General features: G+C 42.5%; 1 protein-coding gene across 1 annotated transcript in view; it reads left to right on the top strand.

Annotated features, from left to right (window-relative positions):
- The window catches only part of LOC126252243 (aromatic-L-amino-acid decarboxylase-like), a 41667-nt gene that overhangs the window by 5204 nt on the left and 10798 nt on the right, over nucleotides 1-25665 (top strand). The window contains exons 2-3 of the mRNA XM_049953116.1: nucleotides 9891-10430; nucleotides 20411-20600. Of these exons, the coding sequence (XP_049809073.1) occupies nucleotides 9891-10430; nucleotides 20411-20600 (730 nt within the window). The remainder of the gene's footprint in view (nucleotides 1-9890; nucleotides 10431-20410; nucleotides 20601-25665) is intronic.

Raw genomic sequence — 25665 nt, 5'->3', positions numbered from 1 at the left:
AAAACGTTGAGATTTGATAGTGACATTGTAATTTTGTCCATCAACAAAAGTAAGATTAGCGTAATGGAATTTCTTTCTTTCTTGTCCTGAAGCAGGATACGGTGCACATCGCGAAATTGTATTTAAGTATCCTACTAGAAGTTTCCGATTGATAATAACCATTTATTGATTTTTTTATCGCCCCTTAGTTTCTCCGCTACATTCAAACTAAGGGGCGATAAAAAGTTGCCTTCGAATGCCGTACAGTACAGAATCGGTATGCCAATCGGGCAAAACCGCCGTGAGCATTGAGACAATCATCCCATCGACGCACCGGGCTGACGATACCCGTTTGTAAAACACCGTGACCTGTTGCTTCAAGAAGTCCATAAATATCTGTTGCACATCATCTTCCGATAGGAATCGTCGACCCTTCGAGGCCTTTTCTAAGAGACCGAAGACGTGATCATCGTAAGGGAAGCCATCAGGACTATGGGGCAGGTGCTCGAGTGTCTCCCACTTAAGTTGGCGTAACTTCTGCGTTACGACATTTGCGATATGGGGACGTGCGTTATCATGAAGCAGGAACACCCGGCACACAATTTGGCGCACCATTTCACAACAGTGGTTCTCGACAGACATGCTGCCCTGCACACTTGCTTCATTCTCCAATGGATGTCTACCATTGTTCGTCCTTCTGCAGCCCAGAAAAGAGTAACAGGACGTTGGTTGCGTTTTGACGTATTTGGTAATAATGTCGCCATAGTTCAAGTTTCCACATTTGCCGCACGCACCATGGAAAGATACGAATGCCACACTGATCCCTTACCTACATGTCCGTGCTTACATACTCGCATCTGTATCGCACTACGTTGCAGATACGCTGCAGCAACGCCCTCAAAGAGAAACTTTTTGATTTCCCCGTATACTATATGCCGCTTCTTTTAACCTTCCGCCGGTGGCGCGTACCTCATAGGTGTATTATTACTTTTATTGTTTACATTTGGCACCACTGACATGCGCAGTGGTCAAGCCTCTTAACTTCCGTTGCACTAGAGAGCAGCATTCCTGCGATTGCGGTCTGTATCACTTCAGACGAGTTGTTGTTGTTTGTTGTGGTCTACAGTCCAGAGACTGGTTTGATGCAGCTCTCCATGCTACTCTATCCTGTGCAAGCTTCTTCATCTCCCAGTACCTACTGAAACCTACATCCTTCTGAATCTACTTAGTGTATTCATCTCTTGGTCTCCCTCTACGATTTTTACCCTCCACGCTGCCCTCCAATACTAAATTGATGATCCCTTGATGCCTCAGAATATGTCCTACCAATCTATCCCTTCTTCTAGTCAAGTTGTGCCACAAACTCCTCTTCTCCCCAATTCCATTCAATACCTCCTCATTAGTTATGTGACCTACCCATCTAATCTTCAGCATTCTTCTGTAGCACCACATTTCGAAAGCTTCTATTCTCTTCTCGTCCAAACTATTTATCTTCCATGTTTCACTTCCATACATGGCTACACTCCATACACATACTTCCAGAAACGACTTCCTGACACTTAAATCTATACGCGATGTTAACAAATTTCTCTTCTTCAGAAACACTTTCCTTGCCATTGCCGGTCTACATTTTATATCCTCTCTACTTCGACCATCAGCAGTTATTTTACTCCCTAAATAGCAAAACTCCTTTACTACTTTAAGCGTCTCATTTCCTAATCTAATTCCCTCAGCATCACCCGACTTAATTCGAATACACTCCATTATCCTCGTTTTGCCTTTGTTGATGTTCATCTTATATCCTCCTTTCAAGACACGGTCCATTGCGTTTAGCTGCTCTTCCAGGTCCTTTGCTGTCTCTGACAGAATTACAATGTCATCGGCAACCTCAAAGTTTTTATTTCTTTTCCATGGATTTTAATTCCTGCTCAAAATTTTTATTTTGTTTCCTTTACTGCTTGCTCAATATACAGATTGAATAACATCTGGGATAGGCTACAACCCTGTCTCACACCCTCCCCAACCACTGCTTCCCTTTCATGCCCCTCAACTCTTATAACTGCCATCTGGTTTCTGTACAGATTGTAAATAGCCTTTCGCTCCCTGTATTCTACCCCTGCCACCTTCAGAATTTGAATGAGAGTACTCCGGTCAACATTTTCAAAAGCTTTCTCTAAGTCTAGAAATACTAGAAACGTAGGTTTGCCTTTCCTTAGTCTATTTTCTAAGATAAGTCGTAGGGTCAGTATTGCCTCACGTGTTCCAACATTTCTACGGAATCCACACTCATCTTCCCCGAGGTCGGCTTCTACCAGTTTTTCCATTCGTCTGTAAGGAATTCGCGTTAGTATTTTGCAGCTGTGGCTTATTAAACTGATAGTTCGGTAATTTTCACATCTGTCAATACCTGTTTTCTTTGCGATTGGAATTATTATATTCTTCTTTAAGTCTGAGGGTATTTCGCCTGTCTCATACATCTTGCTCACCAGCTGGTCTGGTTCTCCCAAGGCCATCAGTAATTCTAATGGAATTTTGTCTACTCCCGGGGTCTTGTTTCAACTTAGATCTTTCAGTGCCCTGTAAAACTCTTCACGCAGTATCATATCTCCCATTTCATCTTCATCTACCTCCTCTTCCATTTCCATAATATTGTCCTCAGGAATATCGCCCTGCATAGACCCTCTATATACTCCTTCCGCCTTTCTGATTTCCCTTGTTTGCTGGAACTGGGTTTCCATCTGAGCTCCTGATATTTATGCAAGTGGTTCTCTTTTCTCCAAAAGTCTCTTTAATTTTCCTGTAGGCCTAGTGAGATAGCCTCTACATCCTTACATTTGTCCTGTAGCTATCCCCGCTTAGCCATTTTGCACTTCCTGTCGATCTCATTTTTGAGGCGTTTGTATTCCTTTTTGCCTGCTTCATTTACTTCATTTTTATATTTCCTCCTTTCATCAAATAAGTTCAATATTTCTTCTGTTACCCAAGGACTTCTACTAGCCCTCGTCTTTTTACCTACTTGATCCTCTGCTGCCTTCACTATTTCATCTCTCAAAGCTACCCATTCTTCTTCTACTCTATTTCTTTCCCCAATTCCTGTCAATCGTTCCCTAATGCTCTCCCTGAAACACTCTGCAACCTCTTGTTCTTTCAATTTATCCACGTCCCATCTCCTTAAATTCCCACCTTTTTCCAGTTTCTTCAGTTTTAATCTACAGTTCATAACCAATAGATTGTGACCAGAGTCCACATCTGCACCTGGAAATTTCTTACAGTGTAAAACCTGGTTCCTAAATCTCTGCCTTACCATTATATAATCTATCTGATACCTTCTAGTATCTCCAGGCTTCTTCCACGTATACAACCTTCTTCGATGATTCTTGAACCAAGTGTTAGCTATGATTAAGTTGTACTCTGTGCAAAATTCTACCAGGCGGCTTCCTCTTTCGTTTCTTACCCCCAGTCCATATTCACCTACTTCGTTTCCTTCACTCCCTTTTCCTACTGACGAATTCCAGTCAGCCATGACTATTAAATTTTCGTCTCCCTTCATTATCTGAATAATTTCTTTTATCTCATCATACATTTCATCAACCTCTTTGTCATCTGCAGAGCTAATTGGCATATAAACTTGTACTACTGTGGTAGGCGTGGGCCCCGCGTCTATCTTGGCCACAATAATTCCTTCACTATAGTGTTTGTAGTAGCTTATTCGCATTCCTGTGTTTTTATTCATTATTAAACCTACTCCTGCATCACTCCTATTTGATTTTGTATTTATATCAAAAAAAATGGTTCAAATGGCTCTGAGCACTATGGGACTCAACTGCTGAGGTCATTAGTCCCCTAGAACTTAGAACTAGTTAAACCTAACTAACCTAAGGACATCACACACACCCATGCCCGAGGCAGGATTCGAACCTGCGACCGTAGCAGTCCCGCGGTTCCGGACTGCAGCGCCAGAACCGCACGGCCACCGCGGCCGGCAGAAGCCTTTTTCCCCCGGCCACCAAACTTCACTAATTCCCACTGTATCTAACTTTAACCTATCCATTTCCCTTTTTAAATTTTCTATCCTATCTGCCCGATTAAGGGATCTGACATTCCACCCTCTGACCCGTAGAACGCCAGTTTTCTTTCTCCTGAAAACAACGTCCTTCTGAGTAGTCCCCACACGGAGATCCGAATGGTAGACTATTTTACCTTTGGAACATTTTACCCAAGAGGACGCCATCATCATTTAACCATACAGTAAAGGTGCATCCCCTCGGGAAAAAATTGTGGCTGTTGTTTCCCTTTGCTTTTAGCCGTTCGCAGTACCAGCACAGGAAGGCCGTTTTGGTTATTGTTACAAGGCCAGATCAGTCAGTCATCCGGACTGTAGCCCCTGCAACTACTGAAAAGGCTGCTGCCCCTCGTCAGGAACCACACGTTTGTCTGGCCTCTCAACAGATACCCCTCCATTGTGATTGCACCTACGGTACGACTATCTGTATCGCTGAGGCACGCAAGCCTCCCCACCAACGGCTAGGTCCATGGTTCATAGGGACGTTCAGACGCGTAGCATACCTAATCACTTTCACTTTCAAATGTATTAAAGTTTAGTATTTAATTAAATTTGTCAGTTCCTACTCTATCCGTGAGTTTACCAAGCGCGCGGTAGCTTGGGAATTATTTTTACTGATAGGAACTGATGAAGCGCCTCACAGGTGCAGCGCGACTACATATAAGAGGAAAATGGGTGCAACTAGCATAATATTAATAGTGCTGCCTGATCAGCAATTTGATTAAAACCTTGAACCGTTTCGCGCGAATGATCTCAAAACCAAATGCTTGCAACGGCCCGTACAGTCATTCACAGCGCCAGCTCGCCAACGGCTTTGCCATTTGACAACCACTGCCCGCGGCGCTAAGCACACGGCAAAGCAACTCCTTCTTGTTGCCAGAAATGCAGTTTCTCTTATTCTCACAACGCAGTGACGCCATTGCTTGCTAGTATCATGAGCACATATTGATATTCGGACTAGCCGTGAGAACAATAACCTAACAAGGATCACATGACCGCCTGACACAAGTCCTGCATCATCTAAAGCGCCCCATAGCGCACATCTACATCTACGTCATACGTCGCAAGCCACCTAATTATGTGTGGCGGAGAGTACTTCTACTAGCACTAACTGTTCCACTGACGAATGGCGCTTGGGGAGACCGTCAGTAAGTCTCTGTATTAGCTCTAAGTTCCCTAATTTTCTCGTCGCGGTCATTTCACGAGATGTATATGGAAGGAAATAACATGTTGTTCGCTTCTTCCCGGAAAGTGATCTCTCGAAATTTCAATAGTAAATCTGTTCGTGATGCACGACGCCTCTCTTGTAACGTCTGCCACTGGAATATGTTGAGCATCTCTGTAACGCTCCGGCGCCGACTAAACGATTCCGTGACGAAACGCGCCGCTCTTCGTTGGATCTTCTCTCTCTCCCTCTCTCTCTCTCTCTCCCTCTCTCATCTACCAGTCCTGCTAAGGGTCCCAGACAGATGAACAATACTCAACAATCAGTCGAACAAGCGCTATATGCTACTTCGTTCGTGGATGACTTACGTTTCACTAAGATTCTTCCTATGAATCTCAGTCTGTCATCTGCTTTTGCCAGATATTTCTTTAGGTGGTCTTTCCTTTTAAGGTCACTCTTTGAACGGGGTGACTAATATTACGTTCGTTGTTCTTAGGCACCGTGGTTAATCCTTGGATGCATGAGTCGCTGGAGTAGCAAAAATGCATAAGAGGGGCCTTTGAGACTCCTAGCTTGAAACCAGTACTAAATGCTAGTACTAAAGGAGATGTTATAAGCTTTTGAATGGTTTAGTGACGCAGAATGTATAAGAAAGTATTTATTATGATATAATGACTATTATTTTAGTATAAAGTGAAGTACAATATTACAAACTATATTACAGTTTTCCAGAACTGAATAACTAACTGTTAATTTTACTGATCCACGCCAGAATATTTGCTCATTAAAAGTAATGCTCTTCACAAATAATTTCACTATGTTGTTTGCAATAATTTTGTTGTGCATTTTCAGGATGACTGATCGCTTCTCTGTCTGATAGATGTGGACTCATGAAGTATCTTCCTTTTGAGATCTTCCAATGACGCAATCTTAGCCCATCGGCTACTAATTCCATAACTTGCCGTGGCTTATACTACTTTGCTTTCGAGGTTTGGCTTATTCATTCTCCACTATATATGAGAAAAGCTTAGCTTCTATCAGATCTGCCTTCCATGTACATGGGCTATTACAGTGAAAATAGGCACAATATATTTATTGCTATTGCTTCCAGTACGTTTGTCCTCATGAAAAGATACCATCTTCTTGAGACTCTCTTCCAAGTACATATACTTGCCCTCTGGTGAAGAGAATCAACACCTGATGTACGTTCATTATACAATAATGTTGTTTTTACATCTTTCACCTACACTGGTGCTGTTTTGCAGAGGCTTAACAACATCACACGTTTGTTCTTTTTGGCCACACAATGTAGTATTGCCTTTCAGCTGAAAATGATGATTATAAAATTGCTCAGGTCATTACAACCTTCATATCGAGTGTATTTTCCTTTATTTAAAAGTTACGCTACCTCTAACTGTGTTCTCGTACTCCGCTTATTGGCGGCAGTGATTTACTGTGCTGAGTTCCATACTGACCGGTAAGAAAATCAACAATTTTGTAGTTTGTATCATCTAATTCTTCACTACGTCTTTCACCTGGGACGCTATAAGATGTTGGTTCATTATCCTGATGACCATCAGTATCTGAATCTCTGCTGTCTGCTTGATCAAATAGAGCTGCATCTTCAAGCCATCCAGTAATAATTCGTTTAAAGTTTCGATCACATGTGCTGACTTCAGATGTTCTTTCATCTTTACAGGCAGTAGGGTACGTAATTATGTCCTAGGTAAGGAATAGTTGTTTCTTAAGTAGTTATTGTGTTTATGATACAACAATTACGAGGTGGGAACTTAAATAGTGGCAACTACTTATTCACAACCGATACAAAAGAGTTACGTGTTTGCACCTGTTACTGTCCTTCAGAGTAGTCACCAGCGTTGTGTAGAACCCGTTGCCAGCGATGTTGAGGGCGTAGTATACCGTTAGCAGAGACTGTTCTGTTGATGATTCGAATGGAGCGGTGTAAAGTTATGGTGATTCTCGTGTACGACTACGATGGTGTTATCCTGTCGCATTACGTTCCTCCACGGCATACCGTCAGTGCACAGTATTACTGTTTGTTTTTGGAGCATCACCTACGACCAGCTTTGCGAAAGAAGTGGCGACACTTTCTGCGCAACGCATACATAATTTTGCACGACAATGCGCGGACGCATACAGCGCAAGCTGTGGCTGCTCTGTTCGGTCAATGGGACTTGGAAGTACTGTACCATCCACCATACTCCCCGGACCTCAGTCCTTGTGACTTTGATTTGATTCCGAAGATGAAGGAACCACTTCGTGGCATTCGCTTGAGACCTGTTCCAGGGATTAGACAGGCAGTAGACCGCTCCTTTCGCACCATCAACAGAACAGGCTCTGCTAACGGCCTGCCACGCCTTCCACATCGCTGACAACGGGTTCGACACTACGCTGGTGATTACTTTGAAGGACAGTAACAGGTGCAAACATGCAACTCTTTTATATCTGTTGTGAATAAATAGTTGCCACTATTTAAGTTCCAAACCTCGTATGTTCGTCTAAATGTGTTTTGGCACTTAGAAATACTCTCACTTTCAGTTGACTACTGGAATGTAACTTTGTGTTTCTGACCACTTAGTAAAGAATATAACTGCGACAAACAGATAAATGTTACCTGTAATCTAGCTACTAATCGGAAAGGCAGCTGGCTTGCTACGGGGTCTAAAAGACCCCTGTTGTGCATTATACGAGTAGGACTACAACGTACATAAAATAATAATTTGCCTTTTAACACACAAGCAAGTCAGTTGTATTCTCAAGGATTACACAGGACATAAATTAAAATAAATTAATTTTAAAACAATTTATTGAGAGAATCAATGGTTGTCAGGTCTAAAAGATCTCTGTTATGCATCCAAGGGTAAAGCGAAAAAGGGGTGCGACACGCGCGATTTGTTGAGGTTCTAAGTCTAACGACATATATTGAAGCAGGTTTTCAAAAACAAAGAAAAAACAAAAAAGACTGCGGTAGCTTTCATAGGCCTAATAGCTGCCTATGACACTGTATGGAAGGACGGACTTCTACATAAACTGATAAAAGTAATCCCCTGCCGTATGACACTGAGACTTATCAACAACATGCTTTCGGATAGATACTTCCAGGTGATACAGGGTAATGACATAAACAAACAGAGGAAACTGAACAAAAATGGCTCTGAGCACTATGCGACTTAACTTCTGAGGTCATCAGTCGCCTAGAACTTAGAACTAATTAAACCTAACTAACCTAAGGACATCACACACATCCATGCCCGAGGCAGGATTCGAACCTGCGACCGTAGCCGTCGCTCGGCTCCAGACTGTAGCACCTAGAACCGCATGGGGAAACTGAACAATGGACTGCCTCAAGGATCAGTTTTAGCACCAATGCTCTTTAATCTTTACTGTCTGACCTGCCTGAAACCATCTCAAGGAAGGTCAGCTATGCTGATGATATGGCCCTAGCTATCCAAAGCAAGCAGTTTGAAGACACTGAAAACATCCTCGCAACTGACCTAAACAAAATGCATGAGTATTTCACCAAATGGAAGCTAATACCAAATCCCACCAAGACTGAAGTCAGCCGTTTTCATTTGAACAACAGAATGGTGGGATATGAGCTGAAGGTTCATATGAATAACAGTAAACTGCGATATCAGCCATATCCAGAGTACCTGGGGGTCATTCTAGATAGGACATTATCCATTATCCTTCAAAAGACACCTGGAAAATGTATATCATAAAATAAGCTCACGGAACAACCTCATTCAGAGGCTCTGCAGCACTAACTGGGGAGCAGCAGCAGACACACTACGAACCTCTGCACTCGCCTTAGTGTACTCTGCAGCCGAGTACTGAGCACCAGCGTGGTTAACCAGCAAGCATGTAAACAAGGTGGACACCCAGCTCAACGCTGCTATGAGAGCCATAACTGGATGCATAAAGACTACCCCACTATATTGGCTTCCAATACTTAGTCATATAGCTCCACCTTCCCTACGAAGACAGGAAGCTCTGATGAAGGAATACACAAAAAATAATAAATAACCCCCTACTTCCTATCCATGAAGATGTCCCAACTTTGGAAAGAACACGACTCCGCTCCAGAAATCTCCCTTTAAGACTGGCCCAACAGCTCTCAGCTGCCAACTTCTGCATGGCACGAGAGCTAGAGTGATAGTGCTTCCCCTGACAACCGTGAACTTATCTGTCCACCAGAGAAACCTAAGGGCTTTGAACTTCCACGACAGCTAAGGAAAAGCCTAAACAGAATCCGAACAGGACATGGACTATGTGCACACAATCTACACAAGTGGGGAAAGCTTCCCAGCCCTAACTGTGACTGTGGGGCACCTAATCAAACAATGCAGCACATCGCCCAGGACTGTGAATTAAGAGCCTACCAGGGTAGTCGGGCTGACTTCTTGAACGCCACACCGCCCTGCCTCGAACGGATCGCCAATTTGGACGTCAGAATTTGAAGTCTTGTGTAAAGCAAAATATCTGGTGTGATGTTACTTTTTATTGTGTTTATGTATTATATTTTATCTGACTATGTATCCTTCATTTATGTATTCTATAGTGTATTTTATCATATAATTTCATAATGTAATAAGTGTTGACCATGTGTGTAGCGCCATACGCTAAATAAATAAATAAATGTTGAGGAACGGGTTTCGACAGGCGATGGATCAAGACGAGCACAACGGGCTGATGCCGTGTTTCGTGTGCGCGACGCTGGGCACGCAGACCACGTGCGCATTCGACAACCTGCACGAGATCGCGATGGAGTGCCGGCGCAAGACCGCCGTCTGGCTGCACGTGGACGCCACGTACGCGGGCAACGCGCTTATCTGCCCCGAGATGCGCCACTTGGCCGACGGCATGGGCCGCGCCAACTCGATCAACGTGAGCGCGGACAAGTGGCTGCCGGTCAACTTCGACTGCGCCTGCCTGTGGGTGCGCGACTACTTCCAGCTGGTCGAGGCGTTCTCGACGCACCCCCTGCAGGCGCAGCAGGAGCGCGACAACCCGGTCCTCGACTTCCGCCACTGGGGGCTGCCCCGCGAGCGCCGCTTCCGCGCCCTCAAGCTCTGGTTCACCTTCCGCAAGTTCGGCATAGCCGCCCTCCAGGACCGCATACGCAACCACTGCTCACTCGCCAAACTGTTCGAGGATTTGCTGCGTGGGGACAAGCGCTTCAGAGTCATGGACAGTGCCAAGGTGAGTCGCGAGCACTTGTCTAACCTAACCCATGGCAGATTTGTACGCGGTCCATCACGTGTCCTACTAAAATCCTGGTCTATTTCAGTGTTTCTTTTTATAATGAATTATTCCAGGCAAGTTGCAAATAGTTTAATTAGTAGCACTTCTTCCTTATTACAAGCTTGTTTTGACTATAGCGCCATTCTCAGGTAAACCTGTAACTTTGGTGAGTATACTTACGTTTATAAAAGTAGTACAGAAAGAGCAATTTACATATAAACTAACGTCTAGTGGGAATAGACGTCCATATTGCATCAGTGAGTAAACAGTCGACTGCCTGTTTGTTGTTATAAGTCACGTACACTACGGGCCATTAAAATTGTTACACCACGAAGATGACGTGCTACAGGCGCGAAATTTAACCGACAGGAAGAAGATCCTGTGATATGCAAATGATTAGCTTTTCAGAGCATTCACACAACGTTGGCGCCGGTGGCGACACCTACAACGTGCTGACATGAGGAAAGTTTCCAACCGATTTCTCTTACACAAACAGCAGTTGACCGGCGTTGCCTGGTGAAACGTTGTTGTGACGCCTCGTGTAAGGAGGAGAAATGCGTACCATCACGTTTCCGATTTTGATAAAGGTCGGATTGTAGCCTATCGCGATTGCGGTTTATCGTATCCTGACATTGCTGCTCGCGTCGGTCGACATACAATGACTGTTAGCAGAATATAATATGGAATCGGTGGGCTCAGGAGGGTAATACGGAACGCCGTGCTGGATCCCGACGGCCTCGTATCACTAGCAGTCGACATGACAGGCATCTTATCCGCATGGCTGTAACGGAACGTGCAGCCACGTCTCGATCCCTGAGTCAACACATGTGGACGTTTGCAAGACAACAACCATCTGCACGAACAGTTCGACGACGTTTGCAGCAGCATTGACTATCAGCTCTGAGACCATGGCTGCAGTTACTCTTGACGCTGCATCACAGACGGGAGCACCTGCGATGGTGTACTCAACGACGAACCTGGGTGCACGAATGGCAAAACGTCATTTTTCGGATGAATCCAGGTTCTGTTTACAGCATAATGAGGGCCGCATTCGTGTTACGACTCGTGGCGCTACCCTTCATTCGATCCCTGAGAAACCATACATTTCAGCAGGATAATGCACGACCGCATGTTACAGGTCCTGTACGGGCCTTTCTGGATACAGAAAATGTTCGACTGCTGCCCTGGCCAGCATATTCTCCAGATCTCTCACCAAATGAAAACGTCTGGTCAATGGTGGCCGAGCACCTGGTTCGTCACAATACACCAGTCACTACTCTTCACGAACTGTGGTTTCGTGTTGAAGCTGCATGGGCAGCTGTACCTGTACACGCCATCCAAGCTCTGTTTGACTCAATGCCCAGGCATATGAAGGCCGTTATTACGCCCAGATGTGGTTGTTCTGGCTACTGATTTCCCAGGATCTACGAACCCAAATTGCGTGAAAATGTAATCACATGTCAGTTCTAGTATAATATATTTGTCCAATGAATACCTGTTTATCATCTGCATTTCTTCTTGGTGTCGCAATTTTAATGGCCAGTAGTGTATTTCCTATTTGTGTAGAATTTTTTCGTGAAATACTTTTGACAGCTATCTTGACAGTTTATCCTCGTTGATGTTTTATGTTTACAGTGCAATCTTTGCTAGTCAGGGATGTTATTTGTGTTTCAATATTTTGTTATGATTTGTACCTACGGTTATTTTTTTGCTTTCTTTTACTGTGTGTTTTGATTTGTTCTCGATATCCAAAATGTCAGTAAAATATTCTAGATAGGTTTTTTTTGTTTAAGATAGATTTTTTCATTGAGAATATCGCTTGGATGATTTTTCGTGTGTGTATATACGTCTAATACTTCAAGAGTGTTCAGAGCGCACCCTTTTGATATTTTGTGTAGAACTTGTAATGAATTTTCGATGTGCTTTGATTTGTGATTTTGTTTTTTTACATGAAGATAAAAGCTTGATTGATTGCTGTCGCAATTTCTTATGTGTTCTTTAAGTCTAATGCTGAAGTTTCGTCCCGTTTGACCGATATAGAATTAAGTGCAGTCATCACACGAGCTTAGACATAAACATTATCTAGAAAATTTTGGGGACATTTGGAAATCGATAACAGATAAGAACACACTGTAAACGAAAACAGAAATGTAACCATTGATATCAAATCGTAACAAGATTATAATATCAGTGAAACATAACTATCATCACTGATTCTCAAATATTACACTGTAAACATAAAGCATCAACGAGAATACAGCTGTCAAAAGCATTTCACAATAATAAAAGTGTACACAAAGAGAAATTACGTGACTTATGGCAATCTAGCAATAAACAGACAGTCGACAGTTTACTCACTGATGCAATATGGTCATCTGTTCCAACTTCACGTAAGTACATATGTAATTTGACCTTTATGTGCAACTTTTGTAAACGTAAGTAGACTAAGCAAATTTAACATCTATAGATTTAGTTCAAAGTGGCGCTATAGCTGAAACAAGATTATAGTAAGAAAGAAGCACTATTAATTAAACTATTTGCTGGTCGCCCGGATTAATTCATTATAAAATGTCATATTATGACGTATTCTATGCTACGGGCCCGGCCGAAAAAAAAAATGTTTCTTTTTTTATTTTATGACATAATCAACAGTACCTTTACGGATGCGGGGTCAGACCGCCTCAAACGACCATCTTCAAATCAAAAAATAACAATTAATACTCCTCTATAATTTGAGGTGTCACATGTAAAATGTTCCCAATATTCGTCCTTTTTTAGTATCTATTGACGGGGCTATTATGCCACCAGCATAATCGGCTATTTCTTTAACATTATTAACTTAAACTTACAGTGAAGGTAATGGAAGAAAAATTACTTTTGTAAATGTTACCGCAAAAACCAATTATGTTGACAGTTCGAGCCAAACTTAACAATTACAAGCACAATAGTTTCGTAGTCGGAAGACCTGGTAATACAGCGATGTAACTGTTTATTTTGTGATGTTGAAATTCACAAAATCGTTAGGTAAAATTTAAACAAACGTCAATTACAGAATTCGTAATTGCCCGACTAAACCAATGGCGTAATAAGGCCAACCATCGAAGACCAAAAAGGCCTTATGTAGAAAATAATTTGTGTAGTCGCAAATTGTTGTACGGTAGTAGAAGGGAGTGCCATGAATAACATAGTAGAAATCCTGACTAGTGGGGTGTGAATGTAGGAGTGGAGGTGTGTTTGAAGGTCACTTTCCTACGTTTATCTTGAATGGCTTTAAAACTACGACCTCTAGAAAATACGTATCCCAGCACAGATTTTAATCACATTAAATTTCCAACAAAAAGGTCCTGTCCACTTTTTCTCTAGGACCGATAAATTGCACATAGCGAACGAGAGAATATGAAAATCTCGTGCGTGGTTTTTGAAGGCCAGATATAACACTGCGGCTTTCCCTGAATGACATCGCTAGTGATAGCTGAATCACAATGTGTACGCCACGCACCATTTGACTCTGTGATATAACAGATACATCATTTTGATAAACGCCATATCTGTTATACCACACAATCAAATGGTGCATAGCATATATACACGGAAGAGCCCCCGTAAGTCTGAAGTAGTGATGGAAGGAATGGGCACCATGAATCTTGCAGGACTGTCCATAAATCCGTAAGAGTACGAGGGGATGGAGATCTCTTCTGAGCAGCACGTTGCAAGGCATCCCAGATGTGCTCAATAATGTTCATGTCTGTGGAGTTTGGTGGCCAGCGGAAGTGTTTAAGCTCAGAAGAGTGTTCCTGGAGCCACTCTGTAGCAATTTTGGACGCATGGGGTTTCGCATTCTCCTGCTGGAATTGTCCAAGTCCGTCGGAATGCACAATGGCCATGAATGGATGTAGGTTATTGGACAAGACTCTGACGTGTCACCAGTCAGAGTCGTATCTAGACGTATCAGGTGTCCCATATCACTCCAACTGAACACGCCCCACACGATTACAGAACGTCCAGCAGCTTGAACAGTCCCCTACTGACATGCAGAGTCCGTGGATTCACGAGCTTGTTTCCATAACCGTACACGTTCATCCGCTCGGTACAATTTGAAACGAGACTCGTCTGACCAGGCAACATGTTTCCAGTCATCAACTGTCCATTGTCGATGTTGATGGGTCCAGGCGAGGCGTAAAGCTTTGAGTCGTGCAGTCGACAGGGTACCCGAGTGGACCTTCGGCTTCGAAATCCCATATTGATGATGTTTCGTTGAATGGCTCGCACGCTGACACTTGTTGATGGTCCAGCATTGAAATCTGCAGCTATTTGCGAAAGGTTTGCCCTTCTGTAACGATGAACGTTTCTCTACAGTTGCTGTTGGTCCCGTTCTTGCTTGATCTTTTTTCGGCCGCAGCGGTGTCGGGGATTTGATGTTTTACCAGATTTCTGACATACGTGGTACGTTCGTGAAATGGCCGTACGGGAAAACCCTACTTCATCGCTACCTCGGAGATGCTGTGTCCCTTCGCTCGTGCGGCCACTATAACACGACGTTCAAACTCACATAAATCTTGATAACGTGCCATTGTATCAGCAGTGACCGAACTGACAAATGCGCCAGACATTTGTTGTTTCTTGCCGACCGCAGCGCTGTATTTTGCCTGTTTACATATCAGTCTCTCTGAATACACATGCCTATACCAGTTTCTTTGGCGCACATTTTTTGAGTCTGGAATTGTAAACATAATTGTGACAAAGCGTCTCTCTTTAATAACTGACGTAAACACTGCTTTCTATTCTGTTATCTGAAGATGGCCATTTAACTGGTCGAAACTCGTATTCGTTGTATCCTTCCTTTCGATCTTGGCAAGTAAAAAGTTTTCCAAATGAAGACTAGAACACTACATTTAAATATCGCCTCCTACATCTACCTAGCTCAAAATTTTAAACTATAGTAAAAAAAGTGACATTAACAATACATTGCTTTAGTATGCTTGTTATTGATTGACAATATAAATTTCTCAGTTAACTGAATAATAAGTATTAGTGAAAGAAAAATTACAGAAAATTACTCAAAATACTGCAAAATTAAAAGGTGATATAAGGATAAAAGAGAAATTACGAATATGAAACACGCATATGTATCATGGTAAACATTAGTTTGTGTATTGTATTCTCCAATACTGCATGACATGATCTGTTACACTACACTGATGACCCTCATTAAGAATATTTTGTATGTGTAGCAATGCAGAAAATTTATCATTGTCTACCAAGAATCTTTTCTTAGACAATCTTCGGAGCAATAAGTCGTGTAATTTTTCTCGCATCTAGAGTCTGGATTCCCGTCACGACCGCAAGTAAGACTTCGCTCACCACCACGCTATCTCCAAGTGCGAAACGAAGGGACGTTACGTACTGTTGCATGTTACACAGTTCACACTTCAAACCTTGAAATTATACATTGTCAGAATACGATTAGCGGCAGGTGTACTACCCTGGTGATTTTTTTTTCGACGTCTAGATGTTTTCTAATGTATTTTTCATCCGTCTGGAGATGTCTATTGTTTGTAACTGTAGATCGGTAAGTACTTACGCCCTCACAAATGAAGAAGTTAAACTTAACATGTAAAGCACTGCTGAGAAGTACAGTCACTGAAGTGAGCAGTATCGTCAGACAATCCGGTAGTAATATGAACAGTCACCAACAGCAAACACAGTAAGGTTCCAAAGAACATCCACAAATGCAGTCCATGTGAAGCACAGTCCGTCGTATACAAGATGAATCACCTAAGACTTACATCCCTTTTTTTCGTAGACCGTTCAAGATACCGAAACACAGTTTTCGGCATGTGTTAGTATTCAGATAATGGGCACGTAATTTTGTGGCAGGTTTAATCTACTTCTGTATCACCGAGGTAATGAAGCAGATATATGTTTTTAATGAAAATATACATTTTTAAAAAAAATCGCATTCTAAAGCTCCTGAAAATACGATTACAGTGATATAACTGTCGTTATTATTAGTGTTGATAAATTTTACCCAAAAGTTTCCCAGATAATAAGACATCTTTTGATATACAGTTAATTTCACTTATTACTATTTCAAATAAAAGATAATTTCATCATGAAATCAATCTTATGCCTACAATCTTTCTACACAGGAAGATAGGTAATGTTTGTGCTTACATTGTGCTCACGTCGTACTGCACGTATAACGGAGACAGAATTCGCGGGCCCTCTGACCTTTTCCCTGTGCTCTGCAGCAAAGCTTTAGAGTATGTTACACAGAGTAAAAGGTAAGGAGACACAGTGTGGACCTCAGAATATTGAATTTCCTAACGATTTCCGAAATGAAATGTGCCTTGCGTCAAGCTGTCATTCCGCGTTCAAAGTTCATTAATTCCCTTTCGTGAGGTCACAATTAGTCGGAAACCTTTTCCCATAAAGTAGCTGAGTACAAAAAACAGCTCCGCCAACGCGCTGCACTTCTGACCTGGTGTATGCGATACTACCGGCATCTGTATGTGAGCACATCGCTATCCCATGAGTTTTGTCTCCCCAGTATATCTCCCTCATTCCTGCTAAACTACTGTAACAATTTCCACCACATCCTTTGCTGTCAGGCAACAATCACTGTGGGGGTAATGGTTCAAATGGCTCTGAGCACTATGCGACTTAACTCCTGAGGTCATCAGTCCCCTAGAACTTAGAACTAATTAAACCTAACTAACCTAAGGACATCACACACATCCATGCCCGAGGCAGGATTCGAACCTGCGACCGTAGCGGTCGCTCGATTCCAGACTGTAGCGCGTAGAACCGCACGGCCAGTGGGGGTAATAACCAGGTACTTGGCATACTTTAGGAGATATGACATCATAAACAATGAGATGCCCGATAAACTGCCCAATCATACATGACGTTCAAATTTATTACTTCTTTGGTATTATCCTTGTTAGTAACATATGCCACTGACAGTATCTACATAAGCCGCTGAAGGTACCTACACAAATATATCAGTGAGCCGCACGCACATAGTTCAAAAGATATGACGTCGTATTTTGGAAGCTTTCAACTGAGAAGCGCAAACGTCTGTAGGCGAAGACAATAGCCATTTGTAGACCGGCGTTGCCGTAGTGACGTTTACAAAATCGCGTTGTAAACAAGCGAACAGTAAAAGTCTGGAATCAAGTTTCTTAATTTGGATTCTGTTCTGACACATTTGTACATTATGCATATTTCTCTCTACGACTGTTTCATAATTTCAAAGGCGTGCTGTCAAATACATGGTAATGAAATTTTTTCTCTGCTTCAGTAGAAACACAATACATTTTTGTTTTCGTTTCCAATAGAAAACTGACAAAATTAATACCCGGGCAGTTCCGGATTTGTCAGTTAGTATTATAATAATAATTTATTTACTTGAATACGTAGTACAGGGTGTAGCATAACTACTAAGAATTTTAAGTCACTTGAAAATCATTATTCCGAAAATTTGAAAAATACATGTGACTTGAAAGTAATTTAAACGTCTATAAAATAACAATAAATATTTTGAAAACTTCGTAACTGACGCTATATAAGAATGAAGTGAACACTTAGCATTATTAGTCTTTTATCAAGCAGTACGGCTCTGTGTGTGACTATGGCTTGCTCAGGCTGTCTTTTTAAGCTACTTCCGTCAGCGTTCGGTTACCTTTCTGATTCTTTTCTCAGCGGAGAGCCTTTTTTCTTTCTGTCTTGCCTCACTCAGATTCATATACTTCTGTAGTTCTGCCTGTGGACCCATGAAATACGACATATTTGTTTACCTGCGAGCAGCACGTACGGTCAGCCTCCTTTACCAGGTTGGAACGTTTTATGCTGTCCCATCATGCTCCAAACTCATACACGTAGACTAGCACTCAGGCAGAGTGAAATGTGTTCCGTGTTAAACATAACTTGTAATTTTTTAGAACTGTTGGCGATTTTCGAGATCCTTCGCTTTCGTGCTACCTTATTCACTGAAAGTTAGCTGAGAAATTTGGATATTAATGTCCGCTGCCTAATAATAAAAGTGAAGCACGCGGAAGACGTACACACGTTCGGCTGGTATGTATGTAATTAGGGTTGCAATTCTCTGAGACCGAGCGAGGTGACGCAGTGGTTAGCACACCGGACTCGCATTCAGGAGGACGACGGTTCAATCCCGCGTCCGGCCATCCTGATTTAGGTTTTCCGTGATTTCCCTAAATCGCTCCAGGCAAATACCGGGATGGTTCCTTTGAAAGGGCACGGCCGACTTCCTTCCCCGCCCTTCCCTAATCCGATGAGACCGATGACCTGGCTGTCTGGTCTCTTTCCCCAAATAACCCAACCCAACTCCTATGTCTCTTTCAAAACCGAAATCCCAAAACCGAAAATTCTCTGAGACAGGTAGAATGCTCACCAGCATACATTAGCGTTGTTCATGTTTAGTGCTTTACCGGGACTGGCAGGATACAAAAGGGGCGTGAACAGCTTCATATGTTCACTGATCACTGTGAAGGACATATAAATGCTGTGTACTCGTGTTAGACAACGTTATCAGAAACTGACACAGTTTTGAAGTGGCCTTCTCGCGGATCCCTATTTGGCTGGATGGTCGAATCATACAAAATCCAATTTTGCAGGCATTCGGATGTGACAGCGGCCGATTTTGGATTGCGTGATAACGTGGGGACAGGCTGACATACTCGTCTTCAAAACTCTAGTCGACCACGCCTAACCGCCATATGGGAAGACCGCCGTATTATTGCACAACAAGCACATCCGAACTTCTTCACATCTACGTCGGCCATCGAAGAAGGAGGACTGGGCTGCTGCAATAAACTTTTATTATCCCACACCTTTAGTCCGAGACTAGCAGCGGACAGACTACGGAATTACGTCCCTCGCGTGAGCTATCGTGAACACTACAACACAGATGGCTGTGTTCGAAGGGTGGAGTGGTCGTGAAGCATGGGCTGCTGATTTTTTGATATCAGATTGTGTTCAGCGACGAACCGCGGTCCGGCACTAGCCCAGATGACCATCGTTGGTGAATAATATGGCGGCAACGTGTGTAGAGGTCCCAGTCTTTCAATGTTTTGGAGAGGCACAACACAGTGTTATTCGTGGCTTTTCGATTTGGTGGGCCATTTGGGTGTGTGTGTGTGTGTGTGTGTGTGTGTGTTGCTTCATGTCATGAATGGTAATGATTGAAGAAACTCTGATGCCACAACAATATGTCACGATCATCCTGCATCATCAGTATTAACACTCATGCAAACATATTTTGGTGCCATTTTTCAACAAGACAACGTCCATCCAAACAGCATGTGTGACTATGAACTGACTGCATGTACTCCCATGGTTAGCATGTTGAATGGATCTGTCTCCGACAGAACATGTGTTGCACTAGTTCACTTGTGAACGTCATCCCAGTGTTAGTATAGAGAATATCAAGGTTGAGTTACAACAGTAATGAGTCAGCTTGCCTCAGAAGAGGTCCAAAACGGATCAGTACATGCATCCAGACCACCAGTAGTGATAAGTTCCTTGTAAATTCGACTCGATTTTGTAATCACTGAAATAACATCACATACCCTCCCAAACCGTGAAGTTTAGTTTCGTTTCCTCGTCCACTTGTGAGTGCTTCACTTTTGTCGTCAGACAGTGTATGTAAAAATAGGAATGCTTGAAATAAAGTGTTCTTTGGGTGGGGGATGATAGAGAGGTGGGATGGTGGGTTTAAGATACCATGACCCTCCTCTTCGATCTATCCCTTGTTTCAGACAACCATAATTGAATTTATTGGATCTCATTTCATCCCTCCATCCATCCACATCTCCACGTTCTTCACGTGAGCTATGCTGCACATTTGTAACCTGACTTCCAGATATGAAGCAGTATGCCGCAAGGACAAGTAGTGATGGTGGCTGGTGCTCTAGATGGGTGTGGTGTGCTTCCGCCTGGAGTCGCTGAGCTTCCCTACTGAGTGCCACCAAAACCACCTCACGGAGCTGCTGCTCGCCTACCTCAACGCCTCTGGCCGGATGTGGGTGACGCCTGTAGAGGTCGACGATCTCCTCGCCATCCGCCTGTGTGTGGGATCGTCTCTCACCAAGGAGGAGGACATAGGTAAGAGGCACCCCAACTTGTTAGCAGGCCCTGCAGCCTACTTCGTTACATGGTGGGATCTAGCAACATTTAGATGTTTAGCTTACAAAGAGCTTACACCACCAGCAGAATCTCAAATCCACAACTACTGTGGATTTTCTTTTCGTTTTGTGTGCAGTTCCTTAGGCCGCCTCTCGCATTATCATGTCCAAGCCTGTCGATCCTTGTATATATCTTCTTTCAGATTTAATCGTTGCGTATCCTCCTCCCTTTTTGCACAGAATCTTCGGCTTTTTCTCTTGTACGAAGGCTGTTATAACAATAGTGGAGGCTGTGGCAATGTGGTCACCTTAAGGAATAAACCACTACAATCGACACTTTTTCAGACTTGTTGTCCCTAACTTGACCATTGGAACTATTTTTGTATGTATGTCAAAATAATTGTTTAGCAATTTTATAAACTTAAACACATATATGTTAATAACAAATGTTTGAATGTATGCACAGTGACCACTTTGCCCCAGGACCCTGGGCAATGGGATCCCTTGGTGAAAAAATGCCGCCGGCCGTGGTGGCCAAGCGGTTAAAGGCGCTACAGTCTGGAACCGCGTGACTGCTACGGTCGTAGGTTCGAATCCTGCCTCGGGCATGGATGTGTGTGATGTCCTTAGGTTAGTTAGGTTTAAGTAGTTCTAAGTTCTAGGGGACTGATGACCTTAGAAGTTAAGTCTCATAGTGCTCAGAGCCATTTGAACCATTTTTTTTTTTTTGAAAAAATGCAAATAATATTAAATAAATGCTTCTAAACCTAAAGGAAACCACAGTCCAGTGTAGAAATTAATTTTAATATGAATATACACTATATATGCCTATAAAAATTTACTGAATGAAATGAAAACGTAATCACAAACAAATCTGAAAATAACTTTTTGAAATTAAATTTAAGACTTCCAAACGTCAGTGTGGTAGAAAAATGCACTAATCGTTGCATGAGTTTACTTCCTGCATTTGTTTACACAAAAATCACAAGTGAAATCGCCGCAGTCATCATTAACTCCAGCACACTCTTCATGAGACCATTGACGACAAGATGAACAATATATCCATCCTCCAGCACTTGTAGACCATTTATCCTCACAGAACATGCATTCGGCGTCATCTCCTTCGTTTTCATCCTCGCTGCATGTATCCTCCGGAAGAGAAGCTTTCCTCCTCTTAGTGTTGGTCTCCCTTTGCTTATCTGAGGCAGAAAGTTTCCTCCACATTCTATTTGTCGTGCTCTGCACATTCTTCTTCCTTCAGTTTTCCTTTCGTTTTGTTGCTTTAAAATTTTTCTCTTCAGTCGGTTGTTGCTTAAATGGACTGCTTGTTAAGATGGTAGTTGAGCCCCTCTTCCTCTGCGGCAAATGAACTTGAACGTATTTGGATGGATGGCTGCCATCTTCAGGAGTAACCACAAAAAAAGGAGTAGGTTGCGGTGACATTAGAGCTGGAATAGTTGGTGCAGTATTAAAGAACGTGAATTGAACTGGTACAGTTTTTAGTCTTTCTGAACTGAAAGACATAGGCCTCTCTTCAGTAATAAGAGGTCTGTCAATAGGCAAAGAGGCAGCAAAATCTGCTTCTTCAAAAACATCAGGGTTGAAAGGACAAATGTCACATGTTTAAAACCCATTATGGGCTGTTATAGACGTTGCCACCGCCAGATATGCTCCTCCAAAGACTCTGCTCATGGTATTGGATCGCTGCTCATCCAGGATTGTTGCAGAGGAACTTCTCTATAGCAGACATATAAAATGTGTTAAGTCGGAACATGAATGTTGTTGTTGTTGTTGAGGTCTTCAGTCCTGAGACTGGTGTGATGGAGTTATCCACGCTACTCTATCCTGTGCAAGCTGCTTCATCTCACAGTACCTACTGCAACCCACATCCTTCTGAATCTGCTTAGTGTATTCATCTCTTGGTCTCCCTCTACGATTTTTACCCTCCACGCTGCCTCCCAATACTAAATTTGTGATCCCTTGATGCCTCAGAACATGTCCTACCAATCGATCCCTTCTTCTAGTCAAGTTGTGCCACAAACTCCTCATCTCCCCAATCATATTCAGTACCTCCTCATTAGTTATGTGATCTACCCATCTAATCTTCAGCATTCTTCTGTAGCACCACATTTCGAAATCTTCTATTCTCTTCTTGTCCAAACTAGTTATCGTCCATGTTTCACTTCCATACATGGCTACACTCCATACATATACTTTCAGAAATGACTTCCTGACACTTAAATCTATACCCGATGTTAACAAATTTCTCTTCTTCAGAAACGCTTTTCTTGCCATTGCCAGTCTACATTTTATATCCTCTTTACTTCGACCATCATCAGTTATTTTGCTTCCCAAATAGCAAAACTCCTTTACTACTTTAAGTGTCTCATTTCCTAATCTAATTCCCTCAGCATCACCCGACTTAATTCGACTACATTCCATTATTCTCGTTTTGCTTTTGTTGATGTTCATCTTATATCCTCCTTTCAAGACACTGTCCATTCCGTTCAACTGCTCTTCCAAGTCCTTTGCTGTTTCTGACAGAATTACAATGTCATCGGCGAACCTCACAGTTTTTATTTCTTCTCCATGGATTTTAATACCTACTCCGAATTTTTCTATTGTTTGCTTTACTGCTTGCTCAATATACAGATTGGATAACATCGGGGAGAGGCTACAACCCTGTCTCATTCCCTTCCCAACCACTGCTTCCCTTTCATGTCCCTCGACTCTTATAACTGCCATCTGGTTTCTGTACAAATTGTAAATAGCTTTTCGCTCCCTGTATTTTACCCCTGCCATCTTCAGAATTTGAAAGAGAGTATTCCAGTCAACATTGTCAAAAGCTTTCTCTAAGTCTACAAATGCTAAAAACGTAGGTTTGCCTTTCCTTAATCTTTCTTCTAAGATAAGTCGTAAGGTCAGTATTGCCTCACGTGTTCCAATATTTCTACGGAATCCAAACTGATCTACCCCAAGGTAGGCTTCTACTAGTTTTTCCATTCGTCTGTAAAGAATTCACGTTAGTATTTTGCAGCTGTGGCTTATTAAACTGATAGTTCGGTAATTTTCACATCTGTTAACACCTGCTTTCTCTGGGATTGGAATTATTATATTCTTCTTGAAGTCTGAGGTTATTTCGCCTGTCTCATACATCTTGCTCACCAGATGGTAGAGTTTTGTCAGGACTGGTTCTCCCAAGGCAGTCAGTAGTTCTAATGGAGTGTTGTCTACTCCTATGGCCTAGTTTCGACTCAGGTCTTTCAGTGCTCTGTCAAACTCTTCACGGAGTATTGTGTCTCCCATTTCGTCTTCATCTACATTCTCTTCAATTTTAAGAATATTGTCCTCAAGTACGTCGCCCTTGTATAGACCCTCTATATACTCCTTCCACCTTTCTGCTTTCCCTTCTTTGCTTAGAACTCGGTTTCCATCTGAGCTCTTGATATTCATACAAGTCGTTCTCTTTTCTCCAAAGGTCTCTTTAATTTTCCTGTAGGCAGTATCTATCTTACCCCTAGTGAGATAAGCCTCAACATCCTTACATTTGTCCTCTAGCCATCCCTGCTTAGCCATTTTGCACTTCCTGTCGATATCATTTTTGAGACGTTTGTATTCCTTTTTGCCTGCTTCATTTACTGCATTTTTATATTTTCTCCTTTCATCAATTAAATTAAATATTTCTACTGTTACCCAAGGATTTCCACTAGCCCTCGTCTTTTTACCTATTTGATCCTCTGCTGCCTTCACTATTTTATCCCTCAAATCTACCCATTCTTCTTCTACTGTATTTCTTTCCCCCATTCCTGTTAATTGTTCCCTTGTGGTCTCCCTGAAACTCTCTACAACCTCTGGTTCTTTCAATTTATCCAGATCCCATCTCCTTAAATTCCCACATTTTTCCAGTTTCTTCAGTTTTAATCTACAGTTCATAACCAATAGATTGTGGTCAGAGTCCACATCTGCCCCTGGAAATGTCTTACAATTTAAAACCTGGTTCCTAAATCTCTGCCTTACCATTATATAATCTATCTGATACCTTTTAGCCGGCCGCGGTAGCGGTGCGGTTCTAGGCGCTTCAGGCCGGAGCCGCGCTGCTGCTACGGTCGCAGGTTCGAATCCTGCCTCGGGCATAAGTGTGTGTGATGTCCTTAGATTAGTTAGGTTTAAGTAGTTCTAAGTTCTAGGGGACTGATGACCACAGCAGTTGAGTCCCATAGTGCTCAGAGCCATTTGAACCATTTTTTTGATACCTTTTAGTATCTCCAGGGTTCTTCCATGTATACAACCTTCTTTGATGATTCTTGAACCAAGCTATGATGAAGTTATGCTCTGCGCAAAATTCTACCAGGCGGCTTCCTCTTTCATTTCTTACCCCCAATCCATATTCACCTACTACGTTTCCTTCTCTCCCTTTTCCTACTACTGAATTCCAGTCACCCATGACTATTAAATTTTCGTCTCCCTTCACTGTCTGAATAATTTCTTTTATTTCATCATACATTTCTTCAATTTCTTCGTCATCCGTATAGCATATAAACTTGTACTACTGTCGTAGGCGTGGGCTTCGTGTCTATCTTGGCCACAACAATGCGTTCGCTGTGCTGTTTGTAGTAGCTTACCCGCATTCCTATTGTTTATTCATTATTAAACCTAGTCCTGCATTACCCCTATTTGAGTTTGTATTTATAACCCTGTATTCACCTGACCAAAAGTCTTGTTCCTCCTGCCACCGAACTTCGCTAATTCCCACTATATCCAACTTTAACCTATCCATTTCCCTTTTTAAATTTTCTAACCTACCTGCCCGATTAAGGGATCTGACATTCCACGCTCCGATCCGTAGAACGCCAGTTTTCTTTCTCCTGATAACGACGTCCTCTTGAGTAGTCCCCGCCCGGAGATCCGAATGGGGGACTATTTTACCTCAGGAATATTTTACCCAAGAGGACGCCAACATCATTTATCCATACAGTAAAGCTGCATGCCCTCGGGAAAAATTACGGCCGTAGTTTCCCCTTGCTTTCAGCCGTTCGCAGTACCAA

Source organism: Schistocerca nitens, chromosome 4 (genome assembly GCF_023898315.1).
Source record: "Schistocerca nitens isolate TAMUIC-IGC-003100 chromosome 4, iqSchNite1.1, whole genome shotgun sequence".
Taxonomy (NCBI): Eukaryota; Metazoa; Arthropoda; class Insecta; order Orthoptera; family Acrididae; genus Schistocerca; species Schistocerca nitens.
This window is presented reverse-complemented; position numbering and strand designations above follow the sequence as displayed.